This window comes from Callospermophilus lateralis, chromosome 5 (genome assembly GCF_048772815.1).
Source record: "Callospermophilus lateralis isolate mCalLat2 chromosome 5, mCalLat2.hap1, whole genome shotgun sequence".
Lineage (NCBI taxonomy): Eukaryota > Metazoa > Chordata > Mammalia > Rodentia > Sciuridae > Callospermophilus > Callospermophilus lateralis.
In genome coordinates, this window is record NC_135309.1 from 18,346,900 (window position 1) to 18,370,044 (window position 23,145).

At 41.1% G+C, this 23,145-nt stretch overlaps 1 protein-coding gene and 1 pseudogene across 1 annotated transcript in view; one reads left to right on the forward strand and one right to left on the reverse strand.

Moving 5' to 3' along the window:
• Rars1 (arginyl-tRNA synthetase 1) overlaps positions 1-15,964 on the reverse strand; it is a 32,806-nt gene extending 16,842 nt beyond the window's left edge. Inside the window, exons 1-9 of the mRNA XM_076856363.1 lie at positions 15,894-15,964; positions 14,089-14,223; positions 10,399-10,587; positions 8,715-8,823; positions 7,811-7,911; positions 7,255-7,376; positions 5,788-5,908; positions 3,576-3,705; positions 671-775 (exon numbers count right to left, since the gene is read on the reverse strand). Coding sequence (XP_076712478.1) covers positions 671-775; positions 3,576-3,705; positions 5,788-5,908; positions 7,255-7,376; positions 7,811-7,911; positions 8,715-8,823; positions 10,399-10,587; positions 14,089-14,223; positions 15,894-15,938 — 1,057 coding nt within the window. The 5' untranslated portion in view covers positions 15,939-15,964. The remainder of the gene's footprint in view (positions 1-670; positions 776-3,575; positions 3,706-5,787; positions 5,909-7,254; positions 7,377-7,810; positions 7,912-8,714; positions 8,824-10,398; positions 10,588-14,088; positions 14,224-15,893) is intronic.
• Positions 1,380-2,105, forward strand: LOC143399402 (signal peptidase complex subunit 2 pseudogene; annotated as a pseudogene).
• Positions 15,965-23,145: the final 7,181 nt, after the last annotated feature.

The following is a 23,145-nucleotide window of genomic DNA, read 5'->3' on the forward strand; positions in this document are numbered from 1 at the left end:
ATGGGCAAGGGGGAAACCCATGAATTTCTAGAATGTAACATACATAACGTCATGGGCAGACTCAAACTAATGATTAAAAAAATTATTTACCTTAGGAAATGTGAATTCTAATGCTATTAAGAAATTAAAAAGCTATGCTAATGGCACACGACTCTAATTCCTCATTCCAGCTACCTTGGAGGCGAGGCTAGCCTCAACCAACTTAACATCCTATCTCAAAAGGGGAGAGGCTGCTTGGGATGGGAGGAATCATTCACTTTCATGCTGTGATAGGAAAGTCCCTTCTTCTAAAACTTCCAGAGACACATACCAAAGTAATTGAAAGCTGAAACAGGATGTAAGAAGTATGTATGGGAAGGCAGCATTCATAATTGTTGAAGCTGGCTGACAAGTGCTAGGTCTTGGGAATTAGGCAAAAGTAGAGAGAATTTACTATCTTTGAAAAATTTTTAAAAATATGCCCCTCCCCTGTACCAGGGGTTGAACTCAGGGAAACAACCACATCCCCATTTTGAATTTTATTTACAGAAAGGGTCTCACTGAGTTACTTAGCGCCTCGCCATTGTCGAGGCTGGCTTTGAACTCATAATCTTCCTGCAGGGATTACAGGTGTGTGCACCACCTTGCTTGGCTAAAAAAATTTTTTCCCCCCCACAAGTATAGTGCCTACCTTTATCTTCAAATTCCTTTACAACAGCATTCATCCTATCTTGATAGAAAGATTCTCCTCTCTCTATCAAGGAGATGTCCAATACATCATAGATTTTATTAAATTCTAGGGGAGAAAATGCCACAAAGGAAAATGAATAAAAACAGGAACCATGTACCTTACAGCATGATAAAATTATTTGACACATACGTAAACAAGAAAACTAAATGTATGACACACATGGGTAAGACAATTGTTAAAATGCTAGGACTAGGGTTGCAGCTCATTGGCAAATCAAATGTTTAGCAATGTGAGGCACAATCTGTAGCACTAGCCTTCCTGCTCCACAATAGATCATCAACATCAATCAACGGTGATTGGGACTACACACAATTTTTTTTCCTGTCTACATCCCACCCCCCAATAAGAAACAAATATATCATTTCAAAAATTCATTTTTTTTTTTGGTGTGTGGTACTGGGGACTAAACCAGGGGCCCTTACCACTGAACTACACCCCCAGTTCTTTTAATTTTTAATTTTGATATGGTCTTGCCAAGTTGCCCAGGCTGGCCCTGAACCTGTAACTTCTATGGCCTCAGCATTCTCAGCAGCTGTGATTACAGGTATGGGCCACCACACCTGACCCTAAAAATTTATTCTTTAAAAACTGTAAATAGCCAATCGGCTTTGGACAAGTCGGAGGGGAGGGAGCCGCAGAAGCAGACAAGATGGCGGCGGCGGCATAGGGCGGGAGAAGTGGTGGTGGCGGAGGCAGTAGTGGGGCTGGTGGTGGCCCTAGCTGCGGGATAGGCAGCAGCCGCAGCGGCTTGTTAGATAAGTGGAAAATTGATGATAAGCCTGTGAAAATTGACAAATGGGATGGATTAGCTGTGAAAAACTCTTTGGATGATTCTGCCAAAAAGGTACTTCTGGAAAAGTACAAGTACGTGGAGAATTTTGGGCTGACTGACGGTCGCCTCACCATCTGTACCATCTCCTGTTTTTTTGCCATAGTGGCTTTGATTTGGGATTATATGCACCCCTTTCCAGAGTCCAAGCCAGTTTTAGCCCTGTGCGTTATATCCTATTTTGTGATGGTGGGGATTCTGACCATTTATACCTCATATAAGGAGAAGAGCAACCTTCTTGTGGCTCACAGGAAAGATCCTACTGGGATGGATCCTGATGATATTTGGCAACTGTCTTCCAGTCTCAAAAGGTTTGATGACAAATATACACTGAAAATGACCTTCATCAGTGGGAGAACAAAGCAGCAGCGGGAAGCCGAATTCACTAAGTCTATCGCCAAGTTTTTTGACCACAGCGGGACACTGGTCATGGATGCATAGGAGCCTGAAATATCCAGGCTCCATGACAGTCTTGCCACAGAAAGAAAAATAAAATAGCCAATTCTAAAAGCAGCCCTCTTTCTGCTGGATCATGCTGAATTACTGAATGGGTGGGGGAAGAAACAGAACTTAAAATGGGTAAAGTAAGAAATGTTTAAAATGTCCCTTTTTTTGTCCGGAAATTTTAGTCTCTTCTGGAAAAATAGGATTTTGTAGCACAGATACGAGAAGTTGTAGCTCTTATTTCTAGCTGTAGCTTCCTTGATCTGCTGATTGTGTTGTTTTGACTTGCTTTGGAAAAGCATTCTTGCTAAAAGCTGTATAAAACTTTTGTTTTTTTTGTACGTAGTAGTACTTTCTATAGTATAGCTTTGTGCCATGCAGCATTTGAAGACTCAATTTTAAAAAATTGTTAACCTGTTGCTGACTTCATGTTAATTTCTGTTTCAACAACTGTTTCCTGAAGAATTCAGGATACAACTTCTTTTGAATGACAGCTTTCCCCACACACCATTTTTGTGGGTGTGTATATATTTGACTTGGGGAAACTACAAAAAACCCCACAAAATATAGCTTTTAAATTTGTCTAAAAAGACCTGCCTGTTAAACATTTTGTGTTCTTAATCAATTGAAGAAGCCAGTGGCATTTTAAATTTTATATTGTCTGTTTTCCATAGTATATCCCTGTTGATTTGTTTGCGACCTTTATTAATTGCCATTTTCTAAAATTTTTTTCAATAAAAGGAAAGAAGATGTGAAAAAAAATGTAAATAAAATATTTTTCTACTCAGCAAACATTTACTGAATTTTCTTATAATTCTTTTTAAATCTGTATCACATGTCTGATACCCATGTATCAGTGACACAGCATTACCTACATAAAACATTTTATTACCCAGTGCCTCTAAGCAGTCATTAGCCTTCTTAGAGACTATGGACTATTTTATCCATTTACTATTTTAGCAATCTTTAAAATTACTGTCAAGTGTGAAAACTTGAAATTGTCTTACAACTATGAATGAGTGGAGACCATGGAAACACTGGTGAAACACTCTACATTTTGGGCCTACACAATTCTGGATAAATCCACTCCACAGTGTCATACAGCTCTGGCATAACATTCTTTTTTTTTTTTTTGTGGTTCTGGGATCAAAATAGGGCACTATGCATGCTAGGTAAGTATTCTCTTATTGAATAATATCCCTGGTTGAGTTTTATATTCTAATGTTTGCATCTGCCTGTCTTCTTAGTTACTTCAGAAACATATTTAAGAAAATATCTATTAGCTCATTCTCAAAAATTCCTGAAGTATCATTCAAGATCCATAGGGAGGCCAGGCATGGTGGTATACACCCGAATCCTAGCAACAGAGAAGGATCTCAAGTTCATGGCTAGTCTCAGCAACTGAGACCCTGTCTCAAAAAGGGCTGGGAATGCAGCTCAGTGGTGTAGTACCCCTGGGTTCAATGCCTAGAATAGTAAGGAAAAACACTGAAAAAGAAGGCATTTGAATAAAGACTGAAGGAAACTATATCACAGTACTTGAGGATGAAGGAATGAAGCTCAAAGACTCACCTTCACGGGACACATCACATATAAGCTTCCAAGCTTTTATAATATCTGGATTTTTACTCTGGAGAAGAACAACACATTGGTATGCTCGCTTCTTAAATTCCTCCTCAGTATCGAACCTCTTCTTAGACTCCTGTTTTTTAATAAAAGCATGGTGTATAAGAATCCAATCCTGTATTTCTAGATAAAAAAATTATGCTTTTCTAAACACATCATGAAAAAGTGAAGATTTAGAACAATGGGACAAATGTTCTACCAAAAGTCAATTACATTATCACAGGCACTAGGGCAATAGCTCTGTGGTAAAGTACTAGCATGCATGGGGCCCTATGGAAAGACCCCCGCTTTGTCCAAAGGAAAAAGAATACGCTTACAAATTAAAATGACAAGTAGCTCTATTCTTTCAATATTTTCTTGAAAATACATATAACTATCACTATAGTTTTTGTTCTACTTTCCCAATCCACAAAAGCCTTTTGTGTTCAAAGAGGTAGTGAACCCGTAGGACTGAATTTTCTGTGCCTTAATCTCCACTTTGGATATGGTGATTTTTTTCAATTAAAAAGAAAATTGTTTTCATTGTTTCATTTTGGAAGCCAATACAAGCTTACTGAAGGGGAAGGACAAAAATCAATCTCAAACTATTTTGGTGTATAATTCCAGATTTTTTTTTTTTTTTTTGCTAATCTATACCTATGTTTCAAGAAACACTGAAAGTCACTTTTCCTTACTGCAGTTTATAAATTTTAGCAATGGATTACAAATAATTTCTTGTATTAACAGGTCTGCCTCATTATATTAAAAAATGAGAACCCCAAATAATTTTATTGTAGCAGTTTCATATCAATAAACATCTTGCTTATTTTCATTAAAAAATACCAAAAGAAATGAACTCTACAAACATTTACTTTTCAACAAAGCAATCTTATTTTTGGGACTTTAGGGCAATACTGTAAAGTTTGTTACACCAATCCAACAAAGTAATGTGTAGTTATGTCAAAGCAATATACAAAAATGTACAATGTTAAATAAGCACAAAAATATGATAAATGATACAGGTGACCACTGTGGGTGTTTTTAAATTATGGATGATGTGTAAATCTGTCTTCTAAAAGCTTTCATATATACTTAGTATTTTTAAAATACTCAAAATGTTTTTTAAAATATATTTTTTAGATGTTGATAGGCCTTTATTTTATTCATTTATTTATACGCAGTGCTGAGAATTGAACCCAGTGCCTTACACAAAGTAGGCAAGTGCTCTACCACTAAGCCACAACTCCAGCCCCTCAAAATGTTTTAAACATTTAAAATGGACTTTCATTAACAGCCCCCTACACAGCTTGGTGGCATGTGCTTATAATCCCATATATTTGGGAGTCTGAGGCAAAAGGATGTCAAATTTGAGTCCAAATTCAACTCAGAGAAAACCTGTCTTACAAAAAAACGCAGGGGGTGGTTGGAGGCTGGGGACATAGCTTAACGGTAGAGTTATGGTGAGCTCAATCCCCAGTATTGCAAAAAAACAAATGAACATATTCACTTAATAGATAATGTGCTATAATTTAGTTTTTAACAACACCAAAGAACAAAGATGATGTGTTAAGGGGTGAACAGCTTTTTTCTATGCACAGAACCAAATGCAATGGATCCTGCGGCACTGCACAACTTTTACAAAAACAAAGTGCAGTGGCTGGCATGGGTGTGGATGCCTATGATCTTGGCTATTTAAGAGGCTGAGACAGCAGGATTTAAATTTTCCATAAGACTGGGCATCTGAACAAGACTCAAAATTAAAAAATAAAAAATAAATAAAATAAAATCCAGATAGGCATGTAGCTCAATGATATAGTGCCCCTGTGTTAAGTCCCAAGTACTACAAAAACAGAACAAAGGATCCAGGAATCAAGTTTTTCAAGTAGGTGAACTCAGTCAAGCAGCTTTCATTTTCATCTGTAAATATTGTTATGGCTGGGCCAGTGTACGTACACATGTCTGTTAAGTACTTTACATGTTTATGTTTCTTGCATGTTTACATGTTAAGTAATTTGAGTTCAAGAGGGTCACTTCTGTATGGGTGAAACATGACTTTCACTTTACTTTCATTTAACCCCATTAAGCTCCAGTCGTTTCAAATATTATTTCGAACTTCCCAAGGAAAATGGATAATTATGACAAGTGACAGATACAAACATATCAGATAAATGTATCAAACCTTATAAAAAGCCTGAAGATCCCCAATAGGAGGTGAGACTGTCAGATAATCTGGAAATTTATCCTGCAGGTGAGCAATGAGCATGCCAAACTGGGTCCCCCAATCTCCTACATGGTTCAACCTAATACCAATCAGAAAATATAAAATAATTTACAAAATGACAAAGATGTTTAAATAAGAACAAGTACATTCCATTAGAAACGATAACATTTAAGAGGTAGCATATGACATGTAGTAATAACTATTGACTTGATTACTTCCTCAAGTGGACTGGAAACATCAAAAGCAAAGCCTTTGTTGATTACTTTTAACTTTGTAAACCTAGTCACAAGCTGAAGATAGCAGGTCACCAAGATTTACAGAATTCTTATCAGTGGACTGCAATCTATTTAGTGAATTAGGACAATCAGTTGAATCAATGTCGGTTATTCTCACAGTATTATAAAAATTTTAACTTTCAATGAATTGTTTAATGTAAGTTAGACCAATGGTTCCTAAATAACAATTGACAAAATTCTTCACTGTCTTTATCTAATCCCAAACCATCAGATCCACTCAAGTAGATGATTAGGATAATGAGATACTCATTTATCATTGGTTTCCCTTATTTGCCTCATGGTAGCCAGAGTAATCTTTTTGTGTGTGTGTGTGGGGGGGGGGGGCCAGGGAGCACCAGGCATTGAACTTGGGTGCACTTGACCATTGAGTCACATTCCCAACCCTATTTTGTATTTTATTTAGAGACAAGGTCTCATTGAGTTGCCCTAGCACCTTGCTGTTGCTGAGGCTGGCTTTGAACTTGCAATCTTCCTGCCTCAGCCTCCTGAGCTGCTGGGATTACAGGTGTGTGCCATGGCACCCAGCCCAGAGTAATTAATTAAACTCTGGTTGTTCTCCATGGCTTCCCACTGTACTTAAATATCTGCAAGCCAACCTCAGCTCCCCAACAGCTCAGGAGGCTGAGGCAGGAGAATTCCAAGTTCAAAGTCAGGCTCAGCAAAAGCGAGGCACTAAGCAACTCGGTGAGACATTGTCTCTAAATAAAATACAAAACAGGGCTAGGAATGTGGCTCAGTGGTCGAGTGTCCCCAGTTCAAACCCACATACCAAAAACAGAAATATCTGCAGAATGAGTGCATGGAGGAGGTTCATCCTAGTTTAACCCAGAGTCTTAAAAACTGTAACAAGTAAAAACAGTTCAAAGGAGATGTCCAGGATACATTAAAAAGCTTAATTGGTGATTGTAAAGCAGAATTAAGCTTTAGAAACATTAATTAATCAAAGGATTGTTTTCTCAACTATGATGTATCATTTTCTATAGAAATTTCCAGAGCTGGGGATATAGCTCAGTGGTAGGACACTTACTTTGCCTATCAAGTGTGAGGATCTCGGTTCAATCCCCAACACTTGGTGGGAAGGCGGGGCGGGGAGAAGAAAATTGGAAATTCCACAGGCAAAAACACATACCTTAACACATCATAGCCTGCAAATTCGAAGAGGCGACTTGTACTCTCTCCTATGATAGTTGACCTAAGGTGGCCTACATGCATTTCTTTAGCTATATTGGGAGAGGAAAAGTCAACTATAACCTGAGATGTATGAGAAAAAGAAAAAAGGAGTATAAGCATTTTATTCTGTTAACAGATTAACATTTAATAATAAACTCAGACCTAAACATCAGTCTGGGTTATGATTCAACTATGCTAGACTTTCTGTTGAATCTACTTATACAGTTTTAACTGAAAAAATTATGACATTAGTATTGCCTGCATTTGTATCAGGTAGCTACTTTAAAAGCTTATGAAGTTTAAAAAAGAGAAGTTCAAAAAACTTAAGGCTAATTAGAAATACTACTTCACAATTACATTAAATAAGAGCAAGTACATTCCATTAGAAACAATAACATTTGTAATCAAATATTAATGATTACGTGTCAATAAAAAAAATGAAAGTCATTCCTAGTTATAGCACTCTTCATGAACTTCTAAGACATTATTACATCAACAGAAGACTGTACATATACCTTTTTTCTCTCTTCAAGGGGAGGTAGCTGAACTCCATTCACCAGAAGATTGGTCAACTGTTCTGATACAAAATCCTTTCTTAGATGGACATTAATAAAACCTAATAAACAGTGGAAGAAAAAATTTCAGATAGTTTCCCATCTTGAATGACTGGTCACTCCCAAGAATTTTTCCCAATTTCACTTATGTTGCCTTCAGAAAGTTCATCAGGCTTTGGTGAAACATTTCAGGATTCCAATATCACCTAATATTTTCACTAAAGCCCTCTTGTGATTTCTAGTCTCAGTATCTATTTCAAACCTTCACCCTCTCCTGAGAGCTTCCTACTTAATTCAGGACCTTTCCACCTTCAGCAGATAATCTGTTCATCTCTTGACAGAAAATAGGATTTTTTTTTTGATATTTTATTTTGTTGTAGTTGGACAAATACCTTTATTTTATTTATTTGTATGTGGTGCCAAGGACGGAACCCAGGGCCTTGCATGTGCTAGGCGAACACACGACTGCTGAGCCACAACCCCAGCCTAGAAAAGAGAATCTTTTGCCATCGTCTATTCTCTTACTGCCGATAAAAACTGAACCACAGAGAGAAAAAAACTAACTCACCCAAGATCAGGCAGTTAGTAGTGAAGTCTACACAAAAACTTCAGCATCTTAACTTACAGCCAAGGTGCTTTCCCATCTTGTTCAGTGTATAAGTGTTCCTTTTTTTTTCCAGGTGGTGCTGGGACTGAACTTAGGGCCTCCCAAATGCTAACTAAGTGCTCTCTGGACTAGAGAGCATGCCCAGCCTCAATGTGTAAACTTTAACTGTTTTCCCTCTCTCGCTCTCCCCCCCCCCCACCAATTTCAGAAAGAATTTATCATCAATACAATTATTAGAAGGATAAATTTGTATCATACCAGGACCAGCAATTTCAACTTTTCCAATACATTCATTGTTCGGCAGGTGTCTAGTAATGTTTTCGGCAATTTCTCTTGGATTAACTTTCTGTTCCTTGGTTTTGAGCATCTATAATACAATATAAAAAGTTACACAACAGGTTTTAGCAAATCACTTGGAAATGCATAAGAGACAAAACATGAGATGTACTTTGCAAAAAGACTCATCACATGCAGAAAGTATCAATAATGCCAAGAGAATAGAAGAGCAGCAAAACCACATGATCTCCACTTCAAAATAAGTTATATCTTCCTTAAAAAGGTCCAGGTATGTGTGTATAAGTCTATAGTTATGAAGCCTGATGCTAGCATATTTATATTTCTGATGGTCAAGTCACGAAAGTGTGCAATATTCAGAGTTGAGTAATAAATAGCACTCTCAGAAAAAGGTGTGGACTTGTTAGAGCACGCGTTTCATATTCAACAACAACAAATACGGAAAGCTGAAAGTTACAACAAGCCTGGTGTAATAAACCAGACACACATTAGGTAATATAACTATTCAAAATAGGAAACTAGGTCAGGCTGGTGGCACATGCCTATAATCCCACTCAGGAGACTGTGGCAGGAAAATTCCAAGTTCAAGACCAGTTGGGACAACTTAGACCTTGTCTCAAAATTTTAAAAAGGGCTGTGGATGCAGTACAGAGGTATAGAACTCTTGGGTTCAATCCCTAGTACTACAAAAACAAAGGAGGGAGAATTCTGTTTAAAAATATAACACATAGGGGCTGGGGATGTGGCTCAAGCGGTAGCGCGCTCGCCTGGCATGGGTGCGGCCTGGGTTCGATTCTCAGCACCACATACAAACAAAGATGTTGTGTCCGCCAAATACTAAAAAAAAATAAATATTAAAAAAAATTCTCTAAAAAAAAAAAAAAATATAACACATAAGCCTAAGTCAAAGATACCACCACTGTGCCAAATATTTGATGGAATGCTAGGTATTAATTGTCTTTCTTTTGGCAGTTGAGATCAAACCCAGGGGCAATTTACCACCGAGTTACATCCCAATCCTTTTCATTTTGAGACAGGGCCTCACTATGTTGTTGAGGGTCTTGTTAAGATGCTGAGGTTGGAGTTGAGCTTGTAATTCCTCCTGCCTCAGTCTGCCAAGTCACTGAGATTATAGGCCTGCCCCACCATGCTAGGCACCAGCAATTGGCTAACTTTATTAATTACTTTCAAATAGTCATTAAATATACTCAGCAATCCTGGATATAACAGGAAAAACCAGAGCAAAACAGTACCAAACACTGCTCCTTAATAATGACAATAAAAAAATAAAACTGAAGATTCAAATTTGTGCTTTTAATTTTTTTAAAGAACATTAGGAATATGTTCAACTTTTCTTTTGGAATTAGGGATTGAACCCAGGAGTGTTTAACTTCTGAGCCACATTCCCAGCCTTTTTAAAATTTGACAAAGGTCCTCACTAAGTTGCTGAGGCCAGCCACGAACTTCTGATCCTCCCGGGCTAGCCTCCTGAGCCGATGGGATTATAGCTCAAGTCTTTCAAACTTTTAATGTGGGAAGTGTCTTTTTCATTATGGATACAACAACCTGCTATGATTCACGTAAATGGTAATGACGACCATACCTAAAAGAATCAAATCACCCAGAGTGAGTCATAATAACACATCACCTGAGAAATGCCCATGGCACTATTACACTGATAGTCTCCAAACTTGGGCTGCTGACTTGGTGTTACTATCAGAGGAGGATTTTCCAGGTCTGGATATGCGGCCTTAATGGCACAACCAAAGACTTCTTGTAGGCGGCTATTGATGTTAATCATATTTTTAGTTGGTTTGTTCCTCTCTGCCTGAAGACTCTGCAGGAAAAGAATGGAAATGTATCAACAAAATATCATCATACAATTTCCCCAAATACTGTCAGGAACTTTCATGTCTCCTACATGAGATCTGCTGAGACATGGAGTAGGACAAGCCCATCCCAGGACACCCAAGACATGCTTAGACATGAGACCTTAGTTTTTACATTTGTTTTATCAGAAACTGGGAAGGACCTGGGGATGGGGGCATAGTTCAGTGGTACAGCAACTGCCTAACATGTGCAAGGCCTTGGTTCAATCTCTAGCATGACCTCTTCTTCCCCTGAAAAAAGAAACTGGGAGGCAAAAAGGGCTGAATCTCAGCATCTCCAAAGCTCTGAGTAAATAGAAGTATAAAGCCAGTGCTGAATCACTTCACATCAAACACTGGAAGTGAAACTCACTGGACAAAAACTACACACGCAAAATATATTATTTCCATCAAAATGCTGATTTCTTCAAGGCATAAAAGGGAAAAAAAATTTCATAAAATTCCACAAAAACAGGCAGTTTTGGGCTGGGGATGTGGCTCAAGTGGTAGCGCGCTCGCCTGGCATGCATGCGGCCCGGGTTCGATCCTCAGCACCACATACAAACAAAGATGTTGTGTCCACCGATAAATAAAAAATAAAAGTATTAAAATTCTCTCTCTCTCTCTCTCACTCTCTCTTTTAAAAAAAATTAAATAAAACAAGTTAAAAAAAAAAAAACAGGCAGTTTTGTCTTACTATAAATACCCATGTTGGCTCTATCTTTACCTCCTATTTAAGAAAGAACATAATTACCTCTATCATTGCACTTACACCTTCACAAAATTATCCATTTCCACCATTATACTCCTGGATGCAGGTGTCTAATTTATGGCTCTATCCCTGGCACCTAGCAATGCTAGGACCTGACATATAAGAGGTTATCAAAAAAAAAAAAAAAAAAAAAAAAAAAAAAAAATGCAAGCTGGGTGTGGTAGTGCATACTTGTAAACCCAGCACCTTGGGATGCAGGCAGGAGGATTGAGAGTTTGAGGCCTGGACAATTTAGTGAGACCCTGTCTCAAAACAAAATAAAATAAAAAGGGTTGGGGGTGTAGCTCAGCAGTGGAGTTCTCCTGGGTTCAATCCTCAGTACTGAGGGAAAAAATAGTTAGTAACCTGGCATAGTGGTATGTGCCCATAGTCCCATCTACTAATGGGGCTGAAGCAGAAGGATGGAGTCCTGGAGTTCAATGCCAGCTTGGGCAACATAGTGTGATCACATAGCAAAAAAAAAAAAAGGCAATGGGGATGGACCTCACAAATACAAACCTTACTTGTTTGCCCACCATGTTTATGAAAGGCCCTGTGTTCAATCTCCAGCACCTGCCTCCCACACATGTGAATGAACACATAAAATACAAATGGAAACATTTACATTAATCAAATTATCTACAGAGGTCAGGGCAAGACTGTAATCCCAATTACTCAGGAAGCTAAAGCAGGAGGATCACAAGTTCAAGTTCAAGGCTACTCTATATAATTTAGTCAGACCTTTCTCAATAAAAATAAAAGGGCTGGGGATGTAGAACACTTCCCTAGAAGAGAGGCTGTGAATTCAATCCCTAATATTATATATTGCACCTCTCTCTCTTACACACACACACACATGCACAAAGTGTGAAAGAGTAACGGTAACAACAGACTATAAGCTTTTATATAAAAATCTGAGCTAAGTGCTTTGTTATCTTACTCCATCTACACAACAACAATGAGTTTACTATTATCATTATTTATATACGATCAAGAAATTAAATAATTTGTCAAAGATAAGAATAAACTGCAAAGCCAAGATTCAAATGGAGTACTGGAATGGAGAGTGTGAGTTCTACATATTCTCATCAGCCTCTCTCTACCCTAAGAAGAAATTACACACACACACACACACACACACACACACACACACACACCAGGGATTGAACTCAGGGGCACTCAACCACTGAACACTCCCAGTCCTATTTTGGGTTTATTTAGAGACAGGGTCTCACTGAGTTGCAAAGCACCTTGCCATTGCTGAGGCTGGCTTTGAACTTGGGATCCTCCTACTTAGCTTCCCAAGTCTCTGGGATTACAGGCATGCATCACTACGTCCGGCAAAATATTTTTAAATTCACAAAAAGATCTGATTTTGAAATTTTGGTTGATCAATAGTTAACTACCCACTATGAAAGATCTTTAAAAAAAGAAAGACATGCTTTTCACAATCTAAAGATTTCCTATGGAAACCACTAAGTTATTTAGTTATGCTCTTAAGACCCCAAATCTACTATAATAAATGTAAATATTTTAAAAGATAGGGGTATTGGTATACATGCATATTCTAAAGGTGTGTACATATATAAAACATACATAATAACCACTGATTTCAGCAACCATGAAAATATCTGATTAAAATAAATTAACACTTTGTTTCACATGTCCAAGTTTTTTTCTCCTTCAAAATGGTAAACTCAATGAACATAACAAATATCACATGCTAGGAACATTTCTTATAACTTGAAATGAGCATTCTGAAAAACTTCATATTATGTAAAAATTACATCCTAAAATAAGAATTTTTGAGGAAATTAAGATTAAAAGCAGATTACTCAAAATCTGTGTGATCCATCAATAGCACTATCATAACAATCTTAAACTCGTCAGTGGGAAAGATACCCATAACTAGTAAATAAATACTACATATAAGACTTTATCTTAAAAAATGATACTGACAGCTCAATGGAAGCAGGCATGAGGAAAACCAAGGCTAGTGCTAAGTTAATGAGATAACAAGGATAAAGTGCCTCCCATCCATCCCATAAATGCTTCAAGATACAGCATGTGGCCAAGTGAATCAGGCAGGATGAATGGTTATCACACAGAGTACTGTATTCCTCTGTGGCTTGCTCTTTGCAGTTGTGCTGTGTACCTTGTTTAGCTGATGTGAACCACTGCAAGCATTCTCCCATCTGCACATCAGTGCTAATTTGTTAGAGATGTGCATTAGAATACAGACTGCCTTTTGAATATTTTCCTTTACTTTAGCACACAATATTTAATTAAAAATATAAGAGAATTCAGCGTAAATAAACAGAACAAATGATAAACACAGAAAGAATTTTTTGTAGGAGAGGATTCCAAACATGTTTTTATTAAAAACAAACAAACAAAAACCACACAGGCATAAGCTGTTGAAAGAAACATCTCAACCATACTTAAATCTTTAAGCTACCTAAACATTTGTATGGTGAAACATTCTGAAGAGTCCTAGAAGGGTATGACCATATCAAGTTCTTCATTATAAGCACCAAGTTCTAGCTTGGCTAATGCAGGGAAAAGCACAAGATTTCTATTTTCCCTTATCTGATTTCCATAGGGTACACTTACAGAATCTTCAGTAATAAAAATCTTAAAAACACACACACACACACACACACACACACACACACACACACACACACACAAACAATAACAAAACACCCAGAGTACTCACCTTTCGAAGAATATTCAGTCGATACTTCAACTTTAAATTTTCTTCTCTCAACTGTTCCAAATTTGGAGAAGCTTCTAAATAGCCACAGTTTTTCAACCGGTCAATTTCAGTAGTTAGAGACTTAATCTCCTTTTCCTATAAAAGGAAGGGTAAATTTTCAGTCCAGTTTGATGGATGGTTTCCACAATCTAGTAAATTGGACCATAAACTTACTTCCTCATTTCCCTTCTATACAAGACAAGGCAGAGATGATGAGAATGGATTTTCTCTTTGACAAATTGTGATTTTCCCTTCTCTGAAACTCTTGCATATTATCCTTGATAAGATAAAACTAAGTGTGTACTTTAGGAGAACCAGGAATACTCAAGAATATAATGGTATAAGAGGAGTGCAATGGCTCACACCTGTAATCCTACCTATTCAGGACACTCAGGCAGGAAGAACACAAGTTCAAGGCCAGTCTGGGAAATTTAGCAAGACAAAATGAAAAATAAGGGCTGTGGATGCAGCTCAGTAGTAGAGCTCTTTTCTAAGTGTGCATGAGACCCTTGGTTCAATCCCAGTACCTCAAAAGGAAAGAATGGAATAAGCCCCATCCCTAGTTCCTTCTTCATCTCAACAAACCACCCTGTTAGAGTATTAGCTAACTTTCTGGCTGATACACCTGCCTGTTTCTAAGTTTTATGACTTGATACTCTTAAACCCAAACACCTGCCCTGCGGCCACCCTGCCCTCAACTGGGGATCTGGTGCACTTTCCTGGTATCATTTGATTCCAAGCACTGCAAGACCCCTTCGGTCAAATTCACAATAGCTCATGTGTCACCTTTTATCCTTTCCGGGACTAAGTAATTTTCCCATTTTTGCTTGTATTTTCAGTGACTTGAGTCCTAGGCCAGGCTTTGTACATTAACTCCAAAAACTAAAGCAAAATTCAGAATGAAAAAAACTTCTAAGTTAACTGCAAAATCCAGGGGAAGAGTTCTCACCTGAAATTTCAGAAGACATACCAAGGAAAGCCACACACCCCCCCCTCCAAAAAAAATTGGCATAAATGAGCATACACTGTTCCAGGTGCTGGACACTTCTAATAAATTATCTTTATTAATCTTATCACAATCCAGTGAAGCAGCCCTATGTCCCCAAAGCAATAAACATATGGCTCAGAACATCAGGAGCTTATCCATTTCCCTGACCAACCTGTACTCTGTGATTGCTGAATCAGCACAAAGCAGTTCCTGTAATAGGAGAGAACGGCTAACGATTCTCTTATCGCCTCTTCCCACCTGGACATAAGAGCTAATAAAGCAGGACCTACTTTCGCTTTTATAACTTGTGACTCTTTTTTTCCCCCTACGAATGCTGAAGGCAGAAAGCAAACTCCAGATTATTAATATGAACCACTTATGGACCCTCTCAGGAATCCTCTTGCTTGTTAAGAGGATCCAAGCAGAGTCGCACAGCCGGATGCAGCCGGCCTGCCCCGCCCCGCGCGTGCCCTAAGGCGGCACAGGTGCGTGGGGTGGAGGGACCGCGGAGGTCCGGGAGTGCAAGGCCGGCCACGTCTCAGAATGTCACGGTCACACAAGCCTTGGAATGACAGGTCTTCGCCTCTCCCAACCCTTCCTTCTTCCACAAAAAACAGTCACCGATGAAAGCATGTGCCTTGGCATTGCAGGCCAGGGATTCGGGAGTTGGACTCCCGCGTCAGAGACCCCAGACCCCGCCTCGCTGCCGCACCACCAGCGCCACTCCGGCAGGAGTCGGGGCCTGCTTCCTCCCCTCCGAGGTCCCAAGTTTACAGACCTGCTGCAGCAGCCGCGCCGAGCACCGAGCTACTAGAGCGTCCATCCTACCGTCAGCGCCTTTCAAGCCAAGTGGCCGGAAGCGGAAATAGCTAGCGGCGCCCGGAAGCGGAAACCCCTCCCCTGGTCCCCAGGGCATGAGTTGTTCTAGGGCCGCCATCTCTGCTGCCCCCTGGCGGGACCCAGGCGATATTGCGAGCAGATGACAGCGTCGGGGGGGGGGGGGGCTGGCCAGGCATTTGGGGGCTAGGGCAGAGGATTCCAGGGGAGTCCGACCCAAGCTGCTCTTTGCTTGGGCTGTCTCGATCATAGGCACTTATGTAGATCCTCTGTCTCTCAGGGGCCTCATTTTGCTCCTCTACGAAAATGGGCACAGAATTAATAAATCCATCCATCCATTCAATGAACATTTATTGTGCATTTCACTGTGTCTGATGCTCTTCCTGGCTTTGCGGATATAGAGAAAATAAGAAGACTTCGCCCTCGTGGGAACTACATGTTAGAGTGGAGAGTTAGTAAAGAAAGTGACAAGCCCAGTTTTTAATTGGCAGGAAAGTAATGTGATGGAGTGATTTGGGTCAGAGAAAGCCTCTCTGAGCAGGTGCTTTTGAGTTAATAATCTTTTAAATATATTTTCTCAGCTTTATTGAGATATAATTGATAACCAAAATTGTGTATACTAACGGTATGCAGCATGAGTTTTGAAACTTGTATACACTGTGAAATGATGACCACTGTCAAGCTGGCTAACATACCTCACTTCACCTAGTTATCATCGAGTGGGTTGCGAACATTTAAGATCTAGTCTCTTAGGGCATTTCAGTATTGTTTAGAGTCACCATGCTAGCGCCTCAGGGCTGGGGCAGGAGGATCACTTGAGACCAGGAGTTTGACCTAGCCTGGGCAACATAGTGAGATCTCATCTCAATGAATCAATGAAATCACCACGTTAAACATCAGATCTCCAGAATTTATTCATCCTGCTAAACTACAAGTCTATATCCTTGGCCCAACATATCTGGTTTCCTCACCACAGCCCCTGATAACCAGCATGCTACCTTCTGCTTCTGTTAGTTTGACTTTTTAGAGTCCGGGACATAAAGTGAGATCAGTCGGCATTTGTCCTTCTTGCCTGGCTTATTTTACTTTGCAAAATATCCTTTGGGTTTATCCATGTTGTTCCATATGACAGGGTTTTTTTTCCCCCTTCCTTCCTTCCTTCCTTTTGGTACTGGGGATTGAATCCAGGGTTGCTCTACCATTGATTTACTTTTTTTAAAAAAAATTTGATATAGGGTCTTGCTGCATTTCTGAGGCTGGCCTTGGACTTGCAGTCCTCCTGCCTCAGCCTTCTTGCCAAGTTGCTGGGATTAGAGGAGTGTGCCACCGTGCCCAGCAGGATTTCTTATTTATTTATTTTGTAGACCTTTTCATGGAGCTTCCTTTGTTTTGTGCTCAAGAATTCCTCTTCAGGAAAAAAAAAAAAAATTCTTGAAGTGACCCTTGATGGGTTCCCATTAATCCACACCCAGGGCAGTGGAGGGTGACTTTCCCGTGGAAGAGTAGATGCAAAACAGATAATTGGGAAGCCGAATGTGCCGGCAGATCAATTTTAAAATGAAGTACACAAAAATTCAGAATGTGGAGATGGAATCCCTAGTACCCAGGGACCCTTAGAATGTCTTCCTATTCCCCATGGTGCATCCAGCCCCTTGGAAGACTCTTCATTTACAGCCGTGCTTGTTACAGAGCATTGATCAAGAACTTTTTTAAAAATGCTTTTATTTGTGCATCATAATTGTACATAATAGTGGGGTTTATTTAGACATATTCGTAAATGCATATGACATAGTTTGCCCCATTTCGGTCCCCAAAGAACTGTTTTTTTAACTGGCTGAAGAGGACCTTTCCGGGCAGTGAAGGCAGCAAATTCAAATGGCCAGAGGCAGGAGCTCAGTCTACTCTAAAATAGAATGGAGGGCGAGAGATGGAGAATGTGGTGGAGAGATGACAAAAAAGTGAGACCAAATAGGAGTTTATTGGTTAAGGAAGAGGCTTTTAATTTTGATTTTACTCAGAATGGGGACCATGAGGGGGTTTGGATGGGAGGGTGTTATGGGCTAAGTGGTATTTCCTGCAAATTCCTGTGTGAAAATTCCAACCCCCAGGACCTCAGCATGTGACTCTATTAAAGATAGGATCTTTAAAGAGGTCATTAAGGTAAAATAGGTTCATGAGGCCGAGTCCTAATCCAAAATAGCTGGTGTGCTTGCAAGAGCTGGGATATGGAAACAGAACACACAGACCATGGAGGTCGTGAAAGATAGACATCTCCAGGCCAAGGAGAAACCATTCTTGCCTACTGCCATTTTGATCTCTGACTTCTCCCCTCAGGGGACTGTGAGAAAATACATTCTCACAGTTTAAGCCACCCTCTTTGTGCTACTTTGTTACAGCAGCTCAAACATTTGGAGATTTCCAAAGCATCCAGGTGGGGATGATGTACTGAAGTGGTAGCTGGGGAGAAATGGATGACTTCATAATATATTTTGGAGGTCACATTGGCAACTTACTATTGGGCTGAGAATCCAAAAGGAAGACATGGGATATGAGATACAGTCCCTGCCCACCAGGAGCTGACAGCCTTGCAGGGGTTGGTGGTGGATGGGATGACCTGGCTGGGGGGTGCCCTGGAAGAAGGGTTTCTAGAGATGTTGTTTGGGATGTATATGGGATGGGGTGGGGCATGCCAGGTGGAGAGAAGCCTCGTGGCCAGGCAGAAGGACAGGGCTCCCTCTGGCCTTATGGGTTTGCACTTGCAGAGAAGGGATCCTGGGGATGGGGTGTTGGCAGTGGCACCAACACTACTCCTGGAGTTCTATAGTAGGACTACGGTGCACACTGATCTCTGTCGTCTCTGTCTTGTCAGTAATGGAGGTGGCTGAGGTTTGGAGACTGGCCAACTAGAGGCTGGGCTTGGAACGAGGTGGAGGGGCTGCTGCCACAGGAGCCTTTGGTGCCTCTTGGCAGTTTCAACCGCACCCGTAATTCTTGAGAGTGTGCATGGGAAAGGGAGAGACTGTGGGAGTTTCTAGATAAGGGGGATGCCTTGGGAAAAGGTGGATTCCACACTGCAACTTGATACATTGTTTTAGGAGACACATTGGTGCATCTTGGGGACATGGGCAGAGAGATTACACAGAAGACACAGGACTAATTAACCCAGGGCATATGCACCTAGGGGGAACAGATCAGGTGGGGTGGGGCTGGTGGGAATAGGAAACACTGTCTCATATACAGCCGAGCTAGCCTCCTGTGTTGACCCAGCCAGGCGGTTCTCAGAGGCCTCAGACCGAAGGAGCCGGGAGACAGTCTAATACACCGCCTCAGCCCTACTCCTCTTTCCTTGGTTACCAAGAGCTCAGCTTACTTTCAGCACCCATAGCTTCTGGGCCTCGGTTTTCCTCCTCCATGAACCGAGGAGACTGTGCTAGGCGGCTACCTGGAATCCTTCCAGATGTAGGAACTTAGCCTTTTTCCAGATGTTTCCATTATCACCATTCCTTTCTGTCATCTAATAGTACACTTTTCCTTAAATTGATTACCTTAAATTTTACTTCTCCTCCTCCTAAGCAATAATATCTATGAAAATAAGCATATGGTTATAAGAACCTTTACCCTCAGCCTACGAGTGGCATCTGTGCTGCACTTTGGGAACACACTGCATCTTGCCATTGGTCATCACCACAGCCAGCCGAGATGGCCGAAGCGCACATTGTGTTGTTACTGAGCAGAACGGAAATAGAACTTTGGTTGTATTTCCATTCACGGAGTAATTGAGGATCCGCAGTGGCCAGGGACTGCACTGGTCCTGGGGCTACGGTAGTGAGGAAAACATGCACGGGGTGGCCCTTGAAGCTCCAACATCCTAATAAGTAGACAAAACCAGAGAGTCAGATACATACACATGGGTGATGAACGCTAGGGAGCCAAGCTACGTGCTTGTTCTCTCTGACCAGCTTCATGTGTTGGCTTCCAGTACTTACTGTACTCTCCTCACTGCAGGTATTCAATCCCAAGTGCCCTGGGAGAAGCTGTCATATGTTGGAGGCCAAACGTGAAGATGTGCTATTCCTAGAAGCATCTAGAACATAACTTCCCCACCAGCCCTAACTTAGTTCCTAGTCTCTATAGTTTGTTACCTTCATGAAGACAGGTGCGATATCTTGCTCAAAATCTTCCAGGTATAGAAGGGTCAGGCTGAACCCACAACTCAGGACTTGCGGGTTCCAAAGTCCCATCTTTTCCTGCTCCTCCAAGCAGTGGAGATGGCACGCAGCTGAGAGCACTTTATAGTTTCACATGGAGCCCTGAGGGCACATTTTAAAAATGCATGCAAGTCAGGCATGGTGGCACATGCCCATAATCCCAGCTACTTGGGAGGCTAAAGCAGGAGGATCACAAGTTCAAGGCCAGCCTGGGCAATTTAGTGAGACTCTGTTTCAAAATGGAATTTTAAAAAGCCTGGGGTGTAGTTCAGTGGTGGAGCACTTGCCTAGCATGTGTGAGGCCCTGGGTTCATTCAATACCCACTACTGGGGGAAAAAAAAGGGTGAAGTAATTTATTTACAGATACATTCATATAGGTGTGAAAGGATGTATGGGTAAAAGGAGGCAAAGGACATTGTTTGAAAAAGCAAGTGATTATCTACAATCTAAGTGCCCTTCGATTAACTTATAGCTCATCTATTCAGCAGACTGTCGTTATTAAAAAGAATGAGGAGAGTTCCTGATATTGAGAAAATGAGTAGGAGTGTTTATTACAGTTTTTAGGTACCCCCCCCCACATCTGAAATTATATATGCATGGCCTCTTTGGAAAGATGTAGAAGAAACTGGCAATATAGGATGGCTTCAGGGAGGGACCTGGATGGGTGGGGACAGAAGGGTGAAGTAGACTTGTCCCTATCCTGAATGTGTCTTAGAAAACATGAGTTTAATCCTTTTTCTGTCACTTACCAACTGTGGGGCAGGTAACTTAACCTTTTTGAGCCAGTTTCCTTACCTGTAAAACAGGGATGATAATAGCACCTACCTATTATAAGTATAAAGGAATTAAAAATAGGTAAACTTGATCTGAAAGTACAGTGTCCAGGTCTGTAGTAAGTGGAAAGATTTTGCTAGTATGGATTTTGTGAATCCTTGGGATTTGCTAAAGCATGCATTAGTGCTTAAAATAATAAAACTGGCCAGATCCCAGTAACTTGGTAGGCTGAGGCAGGAAGACGGCAAGTTCGAGGCCAGCCTCAGTAACTTAGGGAGCTCCTGTCTCAAAATAAAAAAAAAAAAAAAAAATGAAAAGGGGGCTGGGGGTGTGTCTCAATGATGAAGCACCCCAGCTTCAATCCTCAGTACTTAATAATAATAATAAACTAATTGTTACAAGAATTGATTGATTTCTGGGCAATCTAACTAAATTCAAAGGATCTAAACGTTGTGGTTGTAACTGTCCAATCACCACCTCCTGTTTATGCTGGAGGGTTACGCATGTTTGGGGGCAAGGATCCTGTGTGAAGCCGGATCCAAGGGACTGGCACCTGCCAAGAACAGCCTTCAGTCTTCCAATTGCCCTTAGAACCTTTGGCGGCTTCCTGATTAGTAATGACAGAGGTTAGAGACCCAACCTTCAGGCAGACTCTTCATCTCATTTGTTTGATTCATTTTGCCGTGTTTATCAAGGCCCCTCGGAAAACAAGGCATCCAAGTCCCCGGTGGTAAGCACTTGTATTCTGGAGTCAGGACGGCGAGGAAGGATGTTCCCAGTCACTGCCCACCATGCCCTGGAGTAGACAAGCCAGATTCTAGAACAGGAAGCTGAGACTAGGGTGCCCAAGGTGGAGAGGGCTCCCCCTAGGGGTGAGGCCTGAGCTGAGATCTGATGGGTGGAGATGGGCGGGCGTGTGAGAAGAGTGGAGAAGAGCAGACAGAAGGAATTGGAACTGCAAGCCTCCAAAGGGAAGGAGGCAGAGGAAGGCCAGCACGGCTGCAGCCTGCCTGACAAGGGGACAGTAAGCTGGAAGAATTTTTTTTTTTTTTTTTTGCATGGCGTCTTGCTATGTTGCCCAGGCTGGTCTGAAACTCATGGGCTCAAGCAGTCATCCAGCTTCATCCTCCTGAATGGAGGGACAACAGGCACGCGTCTCCATGTCCGGCACCTAGAAGAATCCATCAGCCTTCTCGGGAGGCAGGAAGCACAAAGACTATCAGTGTGAATATCACAAAGAATCCGTAGTTCAAAAGGCAAACCATTGACACCCAGATGCAATGAGGTTTGCAGAGTGTCCTTTTGCAGATTGGGGTCCTGGTGCCCTGACTTCCTCCCTGAGCACACAGAGAACAACAGGATCCCATAATTTTCAAAAATCAGAAGTTCTAAGTTCCTACAATGAAGGCTTCATGTGACGTGGCAATCCACCATGGAGCAGAGACTGCAGCTGGAACAGACTGGAGATGTTGCTAGAAGTCAGGATTTGTATCCTGGCTCTGGCCACTTATTATCTGTGTCACCTTAAGCAGCTCAACCTTGACATTTCTGGGCTTGTTTCCTGAAGGTTCTGGAGAAGATTCATGCACGATTCCAAGTAGATTTTTTTTTTCTTATTTCTTTAATTTCTCTCTTTGCAAGCAACCTAAAGTGTTGGCTGACTTGCCAGGGAACTGTCTATAGATTTCAACACCATGGCTCGAAGGAGACCTTCTGACTTCCACAGAGGAGGTCTGGCTCCTCCATTCAACGATGTGACACCAAGACACACTTCTTGTGGCAGAAGCGGTTCCACGTAGCTTTTCCCACACACCGGGAAGGTGTTTGAGCTCTGCTTCCCTGATGTAGAGGGGGTGGGAGGGGCTGACCGTGGTTGGGAGGGCCGAACATGGAAGAAGGTATAACTGAGAGGCAATTTTATCTCATGACCTTGAATGTTTTGGTCAGGTTCTCTTGACTCAGCTCACCAAAAGGACTACAGATAGTGCAAGGAGCTGCTATCAGTGGATTCAGCCCAGTCTCCCAGGATGCCTCCACTCCAACCCACCTCTGCCCCTGCTTCTCTCTGCAGGTTGGCCTCCCTCTCTAATCCTGTTTGCCCCATGAAGCTGGAACCATGACCAGATGTAGCTTAATGAGTCACAGAAAAGCATGAGACACAATCCTTATGCTCCATGACCTACTACAATTAACTTAGGGATGATGTTGAT